A 13076-nucleotide genomic window follows, 5' to 3' on the forward strand; every position below is an offset into this window, starting at 1 on the left:
GCCACACCCACAGTATGGTAGTAAAAAATTTTGTAACCCTTCACTGATTATAATCTAATGGAAAGGAGGATTGTGGAGAGAAAGAAGAAAATAATTAATGAGGGAAGAGGAAGAAAGATACCTTTAGGACTGCTCCATTGAAGACAAACATAAGATCTGATATCTTTGAGGTCCTCTAAATTTAGTACACCTCTTTTCTTCGCTCCCTTGCTAAATATCTGTTTCTATCATCACTTCCCCATTCCTTGATCTTTCCTGTGGGGAAAGAAAGGAGGCTGAAGGCAAGAGTTCATACTGATGTTGGAGAATCAGGGCAATTGGATAATAAGTGGGTTCCTGGAATAAATCAGATATGAACAAGACAAGAAAACCCAGCAGGCCTGGGGCCATTGACCAGGTGATCAATCACCGAGATCCGTCTATAAAAGATACTAATGGTTTTACTGTGGGTTTTAAATTGTTAAATTGTCTTTTAGCTATTTTAATATTGACATTATATGTTTGGTTCCTTCTGATTGTGAGTCACCCAGAGACCTCAGGGAGTTGGGCAACATACAAATGGGACAAATGAATGAATTAAAAAATAAATAAATAAATAAATGATGTAATACTAGAACTAATACAGTAGACCTAATGAGAGGGGAGATTATAAATATATGAGGAAACTATGGAGGAAGTAAGATTTTCATCCACACTAACTGATAAATGGTTAAGATTCTTGTAACATGACATGGCCCAATTATACATTGCCTCCAGAATATCTGAAACAACAACTGTGTAATTAACACTTGAAGCTGGAATGCTGCCACCTCCTCCATTATAGAGTACAATATGAGACATAAATTCATGGATTAACTACACTCAACCCTTGAGACCAATTACCAAGGCTTAATGGAAAAGTACTATCAGATAGTGCAGGTGATGGAGAATGACAGGGCTAAGATCCTTCGGAACTTGCAGATTTTGAACAATGGATTAAATGGTTCTTGTGTACTATCAATTATGCTAGATGACAAGGGTGAGAAGACAGCAGCAGGATAGATGTATCAATGCCAAGTGACAGCAAAACTAGGAAGGAGCATGAGAACTGAAGAAATACCAGCACTTGACGAGGAAATAAGGTCGATTTGGAAAATCAAGGCCAAATTTGTCTTGGTAGTGGTAGAAGACCTAAGATTGAGGAATATCAATATTACCCTTAGGAGTATTTTTATAAATATATGCATGCACTCTTCCACACATAAATATATAAATGCCTAAATTTTTCATCCTGGCAAAAAGTACGTAAAAATGTCCCAAAGGTGCTTTTCCAAAGGCAATGGACTTTCTTTCTTTTTTCCTTGAAAACATTTCATTTCTTCACTTCTTAGATGAGAACTGAAATGTTTTCAAGGAAAAAAACAAAAAAGTCCAGTTAACTTTTGAAAAGCACATTTGGGAAAACCATGATTTGGATGGCATCCATAAAAAATGTTCTGGCAAATAAAAAATTTAACTTTAATCAAATAAACCAACTTGATATTCCTTCCTTTTAACAGACTTAATCAAGTATTGCCACAGAATTTGATTACTCTTTAAAAAAAAAAATTTCTCATCATCATATAGATTTTGTTAACAAGTCTCTTTTATGGTTAGCTTTAAAAAAAATTCCAGGTCATTTTCTTGATTCGACATTTTTATTTTGCTTTTTATTCTTAAAAGTTCAATCACTTTCTTTTGTTTGTCCAGTTGAGTAAAATTTGGTAGCTTTCATTTCCTCATTAACATAGTTGAGACATAATCTCATCATAGAAACATAGCATTGTTAAAACTGTTGATATAATTTATTATTTCTGATTCAATTTTCAAAGATTTTCCTTAAGATTTCCAATGTTGTAAAATTTTGTGTTGTTTTGTAAATACCCGGTATTAAGTGACTTCAAGTGCAGGGTTTTTTTTATTTTGCTGCTTAAAACCTATAGTTCCAATTTATAAAATCATTACTTATCTTTTTAATTGCAATATCCAGAACAGCTAATCTACTTACATTTCTCACAGCAGAAACTTATTTCACTTTTTGCATGAAACATGAAACCTTGTAGTTAATTTTTCTTTTGTTCACAGTTGAAGATAAACTCACCCAATAAACACTTTATAATCTTGTCATTCTGAAGGTCTATGAAGGTCTATGACGATGGTATAGTTCGATACATGATGACAATTTCCATAAAGTGAATAGAGGTTCTCCACAAAAGTCTTGTTTATATTTTGAAAATTAAATACATTTTTTAAAAAACTAACTACATGATAAAATGTAGGTTCAAGAAACACTGTCTTAAAAGTTGGGAGAAATAAAAAGCCTTTATTTTGGCAATGGTGGGTAGGGACAGAGGGTCAACAACAAATAGAACAAGAAAGGAGATTCTTGAGAGGGAAGCCATTCCAGATATGAAGTGCCACCACTGAAAGTTCCTTCTCCCTAATTGTTATCCACTGGACTACCTGATAAGGTGAAGAAAAATCTAATTTGGGCAGCAGAAATGTGGAGTGCTGGTCCTATTTAGACTTGAAGGAATATTCATATATGAAAATCTACAATAAAACCTGTACAATCACGTCAAACCAATTTCTCTTTCCAGGATAGTACAAGGTTGCGCCTCTTCCGAGTGGCAGCTGAGAAACACCAGAATCTTTATCGCCAAGCCATGACGGGTGCCGGCATCGATAGACACCTTTTCTGCCTCTATGTTGTCTCTAAATACCTTGGCCTGGATTCTCCTTTCCTACGTGAGGTAAATTCTGCTGGCATGGTTTATATGAAGGTTCCCAAAGACAATTGTTCTCAGAAAGTGACATGAAGAATCAGAAAAATAAGTGACTTTTTCCTCACAGGTTATATCTTGAATCTTGTAGGTTTTTGTTGACACATTTCTATTTCTGGGGATAGAACTTCCTATAAATATGGTCAAGGTTGTTTTTAAAATAGGTGTTTGTATTTTTGCCACTAAAGGAAGCTAACTCAGCCAGCAGTAGTCCTGAAGCCTTTGTTTTAAAACGCAAGGTCCATTTGACTCATTGAATGCCATGTGTCAGAATATTTTATCTACTAGATTTTTTAAAAATGTAAAGCAGTTCTGTTGATTTTTATTCATTTATTCATGATTAATTAACCAAATAAACACCATTACAACACTCTGTATCAGGAATGGTGAACCAAACTAGTGTGTGTGCGCGCTATTGCTCATGCGCGAATGCTCATGCCCGTAATTCAATGCCTGGGAGGGCAAAAACAGCTTCCCCTGCCCTCTAGAGGCCCTCTGGAGGTCGAAAGTGGCCTGTTTCCCAACTTTTGGTGGGCCCAGTAGGCTCGTGTTTCACCCTCCCCAGGCTCCAAAGGCTTCCCTGGGGCTGGTGGAGGGTAAAAGCACCCTCCCCCACCCCCTAAGAGACTCTCTGGAAGCCAAAAATGCCCTCCCAGAGCCTCTGTGGGAGCCAAAAATGCGCTGGCTGGCGCACACATGAACGTTGGAAATGAGCTGGGGCAACAGCTCGCGTGCCAGCAGATATGGCTCCGCGTGCCACCTGTGGCACCCATGCCATAGGCTCGCCATTTCTATATTAAAATATAACTATGACATATATTTTTTTTCTTAATTAAAGGGTTTTAACTGATTTTTCCATGTTTTAGTTCAGTGGTTTTGAAACATGCTTGAGTTAATGATATTTACTGCAGGTAAATTGCTAATTTCCCTTTAAAAGGAGCAATCATCAATTTGTACATTGCCTAATCCACTTGGCTGAATGGCTTGATTTATGTATATTTTCTTAAATCCATTAGCATCTGGAAACTATTTTAACTATAAGTATCTAAACATCCGTTTGCAGCCTAGAATCTCCAAATCTGACAGGTTCCCCTATATTAATTGTTTTAAATTATTTTAAAATCTTAGCTTTTAGTTATGTTCACAATAAATATGTATGGACTAAAACTGTTCACCTTTGGACAGAATGTTGATATTTATACAAACATTTGGGGCTGAACGTGTTTCTAAAGCAGGGGTCTTCAACCTTGGCAACTAAGCCTGGAGGACTAATTCCTCGGCCATTCGGGAATTCTGGGAGTTGAAGTCTGCCAGGCTTAAAGTTGCCCAGGTTGGAGACCAATGTTCTAAAGCACATTTTCTCTTTACATAGTTTCTTTGAAACTCTGTATTGCACAAGTGAGGAATGGAGTACAGAATGAAAGTCAATGATAGTAGAGCTCCCTTCTTATTCCCTAATTTCTTTCCTCTTTGTCAGGTATTATCTGAACCATGGAGACTCTCCACTAGTCAGACTCCCATTCAGCAGATAGAGCTATTTGACCTCCAGAACAATCCTGACTATGTTTCTTGCGGTGGTGGATTTGGACCGGTAAGCAGTGCCAAGATTCCTGGATTTTCTTGGGAAAATGGAACGTGGGTTGGTTTAAAGTTGGAGGGGATGCATATTTATGAAACCCAGGTATCCTGGATTCACTAGGAATGCTGGTTTTCTGTGGAAAATAGTGGGGCTTTGGAAGCAAAGCTCATGTTGCTTTTTCTTCTGTACCAATGGAAAGGTTGATGATAATGGATATGGAGTATCTTACATCATTGTCGGTGAAGGTCTCATCAATTTCCACGTGTCGTGCAAGTTCTCCGGCCAAGGGACAGTGAGTCTGGACTAATAGTTTTCTAACAGGGGAGATTATGATGATGTATTGGGGAATAGGATACTTTGGTGATGGGGGTATGGCATCAGTGGTTTATGTACAGTAGATAATGGTTATTGTCTCATGCCCCCAGCCCTCTGCCAGTTGAGTACCAATAGAAAATGCAGTTTAGTTTTAGACAAAAGACAGTTTTTAAAAAACTCTAATGTACATATGCAATCATCTATGTCAACCATAAACATTCACTGAGACATGCAATGGCAAATTTCCAGATTTATCATGGCCATTGTAGATGCTGAGCTTGCTTGTTGCTGCCTAAGCGCTTATTTATTTTATTTATTTATTTATTTATTAGATTTGTATGCTGCCCCTCTCCGAAGACTCGGGGCGGCTAACAACAATAAAGAAAACAATGTAACAAATCTAATATTAAAAAGTAATCTAAAAAACCCCAATTTAAGAGACCAATCATACAAACACGCATACCATGTATAAATACTATAAGCCTAGGGGGAAGGGAAAAATTTCAATTCTCCCATGCCTGACGACAGAGGTGGGTTTTAAGGAGCTTGTGAAAGGCAAGGAGGGTGGGGGCAACTCTGATATCTGGGGGGAGCTGGTTCCAGAGGGTCAGGGCCGCCACAGAAAAGGCTCTTCTCCTCGGTCCCGCCAAATGACATTGTTTAGTCCAGTGATTTTCAACCTTTTTTGAGCCGCGGCACATTTTTTACATTTACAAAACCATGGGGCACATTGAGGGGGTGGGGGGTGAGGTAAAAAAAGTTTGGACAAAAAAATTCTCTCTCTCTTCCTCCCTTTCTCTCTATTTCCCTCTCCCTCCCTTTCTTTCTTTTTTCTCTCTCCATCCCTTTCTTTCTCCCTTCCCTCCTTCCTCTTTTTTGCTCTTTCTCTCCCTCCGTCTTTCTCTCTCCCACCTTCCCTCCCTCCCTCTCTTTCTCTCTTTCTTTCTCTCTCTCTCATTCACTTTTTCTCTTTCTTGCTTTCTTTCTCTCTTTTTCTTTCTCATTTTCTCTCTCTTGCTTTCTTTCTCTCTCTCTCTTGCTTTCTCTCTCTCTCTTGCTTTCTTTCTCTCTCTCTCTCTGAGCTTCGCGGCACACCTGACCATGTCTCACGGCACACTAGTGTGCCGCGGCACACTGGTTGAAAAACACTGGTTTAGTCAACGGGACCCGGAGAAGGCCAACTCTGTGGGACCTAACTGGTCGCTGGGATTCGTGCGGCAGAAGGCGGTCCCGGAGATATCCTGGTCCGATGCCAGAACTTACAACTCCCTTGCTGATTTCATGACCTGTTTCTTCCCCACAATCAATTATTTCATGACTTGTTTTCCTATTGGTGCATGAATCTTCTAAAAACACAGAAAGGAGGCATGTCAAATTCATGCCATCATGGTGCATCATATGATGTATCAATATTTTTTTTCTCCCGTTTGCTAAAATGGGGGTGGGCAAGCAGCACATGATGCATATGGCCCATGGGGCAGGAGTTTGACAGCCCTGTGCTAAAGCGATGCAGGTTAAATGTCAGGTGCTCTCAGGCACAAAAAACAACTCATAATTGCTTCTGAACAGTTTCCTTTATTGTTCCTCACCTACAGAAATAAATTTGCCAAACTAAAGCAATTGCTTGCGTCATTAAAGACATATTTTGAGAATTGGTAAGGAAGAGCCTTCTTAACTTTCTTTCCCCTGGTCAAACTATCTAAACTTTACTGTCTTTTGGCTCTCTGGAATCCAGTCCAAACTACATTCCCCCACAGATATTGAAGTATATAGCAGCTGTTCTTCTTTTCTTACGACAGCAAGATGTTGGAAATAAATGACTAGGTTCTTCCAGGGCACTGCTACTTTTTGATGAACCATGATTTGTTGAATAAACCAAAGTGGGATGAGTTCATACGTTATGCTAAGCACAAGCAAGCAACTAATTGTTTTGGTAGATACAGTGTTCCCTCGATTTTCACGGGTTCGAACTTTGCGGAACGTCTATACCACGGTTTTTCAAAAATATTAATTAAAAAATAATGCACAGTTTTCCCCCCTATACCACGGTTTTTCCCACCTGATGACGTCATATGTCATTGCCAAACTTTCGTCTGCCTTTAAAAAACATTTTTTTAATAAACTTTAATAAATAAACATGGTGAGTAATAATCTAAATGGTTGCTAAGGGAATGGGAAATGGTAATTTAGGGGTTTAAAGTGTTAAGGGAAGGCTTGTGATACTGTTCATAGCCAAAAATAGTGTATTTACTTCCGCATCTCTACTTCGCGGAAATTCGACTTTTGCGGGCGGTCTCGGAACGCATCCCCCGCAAAAATCGAGGGAACACTGTATTAGGAACCCATGCAATTAGGGTGTATAAATAGGGATTAGCTATCTGCTCCCAGAATTCCCAGTCAGTTTGCCTGGGGACACTCCTCCCCAGTAAAGGCAGCCATTCGCGGCCCTACCGGAATGCTCCTGTGTGGGGATGTGCATGTGTGCATGCATGCATGTATGCACCCTTCAGCTTTCTGTGCATGCGCAGAGTCATGGCCTGAAGCAGTCCCAACCAGGAGCCACCAGCAGGAAGAAATCCCCCAGGAAGGAGAGCAGCTCGTCAGGGAGACGACGCTCCCCTGTCGCCCATTTTCCAGATCTCCCTGTCATGCTGCTCTCCCTCCTGGAGCATTTCTTCCTGCTGGTAGCTCCCAGCCAGGACTGACCGCTGCCACACCTCACAGGACCCAGCCCCGCGGTTGCCAGCCAGCCACATCAGCGGTAGCAGCAACGGCAGAGGCCCCCGCCAGACGAGGGCTGCACTCTCTGGGCCCACCTAGCGGGGGTGCTGTTGCTGCTGGCTGGGGTAGCGAGATTTGGCTGCTGCACATGCGCAGAAATTGAATCTCGCGTGCACAGCAGGTGCATAGCCAGCGGTGACGGAGCTCCGCGCACAGTTCCATTTCCGATGGTGGAACGGTGTTCCATGCCGTTCCACTTCCTGCCCACCCCTGCTCCCCCCCCCACCACAAAATTTGAAGGTGTTTGTCTGCCTTCTAAAGCTCATCCCCTATTAAGATGATACAATTTGAGTCTTGCTTGGATGTTTTATCTATGTAATGCTAAGTCTATGCTTTGTAATTTCACTGATATCCCTATTCTATTTTCTCAGTTACATTTCTTTGTCTTTCTCCTTCTTTCCTACAGGATTCACACCGTTTTGGGTGTAATATCCGAAATGCCATGAATGACATCTTGAACCTTTTCCAAGTGGACAAAATGCCCCGTGCCACAGCTGGCAAGTGACTGAATAAATGCCAGCAATATTGTACAGTTAGTTATCAATGACACATGTCGAGTGTGTTTTTTGTTCACTAATCAGCAGGGATTTTTGGAAAGTGGGGGGAGGGGATGCCCAACGGCCAGTCCTGAAGATGCCTGCAAGACCATTGGAGCTGACCTTTGGATTTAGAGGCCTGAATTCTACTGTATATCAAATATTACAGATCGCTAGGCAACAAGAATGGTGGAAGGTCTTAAGCATCAAACTTATCAGGAAAGACTTAATGAACTCAATCTGTATAGTCTGGAGGACAGAAGGAAAAGCGGGGACATGATCGAAACATTTAAATATATTAAAGGGTTAAATAAGGTCCAGGAGGGAAGTGTTTTTAATAGGAAAGTGAACACAAGGACAAGGGGACACAATCTGAAGCTAGTTGGGGGAAAGATCAAAAGCAACATGAGAAAATATTATTTTACTGAAAGAGTAGTAGATCCTTGGAACAAACTTCCAGCAGACGTGGTAGATAAAACCACAGTAACTGAATTTAAACATGCCTGGGGTAAACATATATCCATCCTAAGATAAAATACAGAAAATAGTATAAGGACAGACTAGATGGACCAGGAGGTCTTTTTCTGCCGTCAGTCTTCTAGGTTTCTATAAGAGTTCTGCCCACATTTCTGTATTTCCTAAGGATCTGATGGGGAAGATTGCTAAGCAAGGCTTGTCTGTGGATGGAGAAACATCCATTGCTGGGTTAGAATGGAAAAGTTGGGAGCTTAGCTGATTGAGGTTGCTGCTCCAAGTTCCCACATGGTTTTTCCGAAGTTTTCCCTCCTCGGCCACTTGGAACCAGCTGCAAAGAATCTCTTTCTCCCTGTGCTCCAGCCACTTCAGACCACTGATTGGTTGCCTGCCTATTCTGTGCTTCACATATGAAGGATTCAGTCCCTGTGGCTGCGATTATACTCTACCCATAAAGTGCTTCAAATAGGATGATGGGCGATATTTTTGAGAACCGAGTTCCTCATTCTCACCCTTTAATGCCTGGGGTAATAGGAAATCACTATAAATTCAATGTAGGGAAAGGAATATTAATGTAAGCCAGGTCAGTTGGGTCTATCTATTAGCATTATAAATGTTAATAAAACTTCAGAGTGGGAATTCTTGCTAAAAAGGTCTGGTTTTGGTCAACTGAAAGGTTGGAAAGTGACCAAGAAGTTTTCAAGAGAGCCCTCAGCGATGGAAGTGCTTAATACTTAATAATGTGGTCGGGCAATAGGAAAAGCAAGTAGGATGCTTGGCTGCATAGCTAGAGGTATAACAAGCAGGAAGAGGGAGATTGTGATCCCCTTATATAGAGCGCTGGTGAGACCACATTTGGAATACTGTGTTCAGTTCTGGAGACCTCATCTACAAAAAGATATTGACAAAATTGAACGGGTCCAAAGACGGGCTACAAGAATGGTGGAAGGTCTTAAGCATAAAACGTATCAGGAAAGACTTAATGAACTCAATCTGTATAGTCTGGAGGACAGAAGGAAAAGGGGGGACATGATCGAAACATTTAAATATGTCAAAGGGTTAAATAAGGTTCAGGAGGGAAGTGTTTTTAATAGGAAAGTGAACAAAAGAACAAGGGGACACAATCTGAAGTTAGTTGGGGGAAAGATCAAAAGCAACATGAGAAAATATTATTTTACTGAAAGAGTAGTAGATCCTTGGAACAAACGTTCAGCAGACGTGGTTGGTAAATGCACAGTAACTGAATTTAAACATGCCTGGGATAAACATATATCCATTGTAAGATAAAATACAGGAAATAGTATAAGGGCAGACTAGATGGACCATGAGGTCTTTTTCTGCCGTCAGTCTTCTATGTTTCTATGTTTCTAATACTGCCTCTTTAAAATGTCTTTTTATCAGACTAGCCTGACTTCTTTCTCTTCTCCAGAGACTTTAGCAAGTAATTTTGCCTACCATCCTTTTGCATAAATTCTGCAGCTGTCATTTGAAGATCATTTTTAAAAAAACCATAAGGGCTTAACTATGAACATACAAAAAAGAATATTAGGGAAACAGTGTGAAAAATGGGCTAGACAGCAATTAGAAAAGTAGATGGTTTTTATGACCACATATTCAGATTTACTATTTTCATGCAACTTCCAAAAAGTTTTTGCACTTCGTTACCTTCTGAAAGTTCATAGCAAGATGGGGAAGTTTTCCAGCTTCTTATTGTGTTGAATGCAAACTTATTAGATTGGGACAGTGCTTGTCATTTGGATGGCATGCTGCAGGGCATACTTGTTTAAGGTGGGTGGTCTTACAGCAGTGCTTCTGTTTGCACATGAGCCTCCTAGGCTGTTCCAGATCCTGCTTCCACTGATCAGAGCAATTGGATGTTGGAAAAGGAAGCGAAAAGGAAGGCCTACAGAGCTCATTAACCCATTGCGGCATCACGCCAAGTAAATAATATGTAATCATGACACTAGGTCACCCAGCAAACAAGATCAGCGATCTGAGCTAGTAGAGCAAAATACGAGAGAGAAAAGCAGCCTACATTCTCCCGGGGCTTCCTCTGAGTTGGAGTATAGTTTTGCAGAAGTTTATCCCAAATAGCTAAAGCTGGTCTGCCTCAGACCAGGATATCAGAAACCGGAATCTTGAAGATAATTGAAGACAAGTACTGCAGAATTACTTAAGAAAATATAGCAAAACTACACTAATTATTTACATTTTAGTTATCTCGCTAGTAGATACTATACACAATACTCACATATCTCTATCTATTGTTCTCAGTTACAATACTCAGCTACAAGTCTTCATCCAAGATATTCTTCAGCCGCTACAAGCCACAATAAATCAAACTAAGCCACACAATATCTCTAAGCCATTAGCCACACTAAGCCACGATATTTATTTATTTATTTAATTAATTAATTAATTTTATTTATTTATTTTGTCCAACACGCAATGAGGGTTTTAGTGGGTATATATCTATGTACACATAGTAAAATACATGATGAAGGTTAATAGAGGAGATACTCATAGTAAAATATATCTAAGAAATAACAGAAAAGAAGGTATAGTAATAGAACATATCAATGAAAGAATAGAAGAAGAGATATAGGAATAGAAGAAAGGTATAGGAGATATAGGAGAGCAATAGGACAGGGGACGGAAGGCACACTAGTGCACTTGTATCTTCAAACCACACCTATGCAAAGGTGCATCATGGTATATATACTTGTCAACCAATCAGATTACATTGCAATCTGCGACTAAGCCGTTTTACATTGTTAAAGTCATTACATTGATTATAATTCTTCTCTCTGCAATTTGGATTATTGGTGTTCAGGTAGGCTATTCTGATCCTGACACTGCAGGACTCTACTAACCCCTGATGGCTTGCATGCATTGGGTCACAAGGCACAGCCAGGCCTGTGGCTGTAGCACGCAATGGGAACAGCAAAGTCATAGAAAAAAATACTAAAGGATAAATTTGGATCTAATGGTTCAGATCACTTTACTGAATGGTAATGCTTGAAGCTGCAAGCTATTGGTTCCTGCAGATATGACAGTCCTTACAGGGGAAACATCAGCTCTCCTCTCACCCCTGGTCACCTGAGTTTAGTAGGTCATGTGTACAAAAAGATAGCAACTAACTAAAGCAAGTGATTGCGCATATGTGTAAAGCCCAGTCCTGGAAATTTAAAAGATATGCTGTGAATTACATAGGGACTAAGAGCCAGAAGCTCTTTAGAATATACAGTGGTCCCTCGATTTTCGCGGGTTCGAACTTCGCGAAACGGCTATACCACGGTTTTTCTAAAATATTAATTAAAAAATACTTTGCTGTTTTTTCCCCCCTTACCACGGTTTTTCCCGCCCGATGACGTCATACATCATCGCCAAACTTTCGTCCGCTTTTAATAAATATTTTTTTAATAAACTTTAATAAATAAACATGGTGAGTAATAATCTAAATGGTTGCTAAGGGAATGAGAAATTGCAGTTTAGGGATTTAAAGTGTTAAGGGAAGGCTTGTGATACTGCTCATAGCCAAAAATAGTGTATTTACTTCCGCATCTCTACTTTGCGGAAATTCGACTTTCGCGGGCAGTCTCGGAACGCATCCCCCACAAAAATCGAGGGAACACTGTAATAGCAATAGCAGATTTATATACCATTACACAATGCTTTACAGTCCTCTCTAAGCCATTTACAGTGTTAGCATATTGTCCCCAACAATCTAGGCTCATTTTACCAACCTCAGAAGGATGGAAAACTGAGTCAATCTAGAGCCAGTGAGAATCGAACTGCCGAACTGCTGGCAATTTGGAGTTAGCAGGATTAGCCTGCAGTACTGCATTCTAACCACTGCACCACTATAACTCAACTAAAAGATAGCTTTTAAAAAAAACTATTCATATTTTAGTTAATATCTTAGAACACCTACAGCAGTGTTTCCCAACCTTGGCAACTTGAAGATATCTGGACTTCAACTCCCAGAATTCCCCAGCCTGGGAGTTGAAGTCCAAATATCTTCAAGTTGCCAAGGTTGGGAAACACTGACCTACAGTATTAAGCAGCTGAAAGATCCACTTTTAGATTATATTTTGGAATGGCTTAAGAGCTACCATAGACAGCAAAATGGCAAGGAATATCAAATGGGGGTGTGAGAATTGAGTTTATTTTTTAAATGACTCATACCTTTTATCTTCACTCCCTGTCCCCAGAACAGCAGATATAGCTAGACTTCAACTGACAACCAAGATTGGTACTGGAATCTCCATTGCTAAGTGAAGCAGATGTACCTGATTTTACGACCTTTTATGCTCTTACCCTCCAGAAACTGCAACTATTATAAATACATGCTGGTTGCAAAGCAGCCAATTTTGATCACATAACCACAGGGATATACAATGATGGTTAAGTGCAAGGATCATAGTAAATCACTTTTTTTAGCACTGGCATAACTGAATGGTTGCTTAATGAACCTAAGTACCTGTATTTATGATATTTTGTAGTTATTACAAATAGCATTCCTAGTACTGTACTTTACATGTTTATCTCTGAAAAGGGGGAATACCTAGAACCTTCATATTGGTGCCT

General features: G+C 40.0%; 1 protein-coding gene across 6 annotated transcripts in view; it reads left to right on the forward strand.

Annotated features, from left to right (window-relative positions):
* CPT1C (carnitine palmitoyltransferase 1C) overlaps nt 1–8023 on the forward strand; it is a 54343-nt gene extending 46320 nt beyond the window's left edge. For all 6 annotated transcript variants that reach the window (XM_070729968.1, XM_070729967.1, XM_070729966.1 and 3 more), the window contains 4 exons: nt 2619–2771; nt 4279–4392; nt 4580–4672; nt 7883–8023. In XM_070729968.1, the coding sequence (XP_070586069.1) occupies nt 2619–2771; nt 4279–4392; nt 4580–4672; nt 7883–7981 (459 nt within the window). In that variant the 3' untranslated portion in view covers nt 7982–8023. The remainder of the gene's footprint in view (nt 1–2618; nt 2772–4278; nt 4393–4579; nt 4673–7882) is intronic.
* Nucleotides 8024–13076: the final 5053 nt, after the last annotated feature.

The sequence above is a fragment of the Erythrolamprus reginae genome, chromosome Z (assembly GCF_031021105.1).
Source record: "Erythrolamprus reginae isolate rEryReg1 chromosome Z, rEryReg1.hap1, whole genome shotgun sequence".
NCBI classification, from domain to species: Eukaryota; Metazoa; Chordata; class Lepidosauria; order Squamata; family Dipsadidae; genus Erythrolamprus; species Erythrolamprus reginae.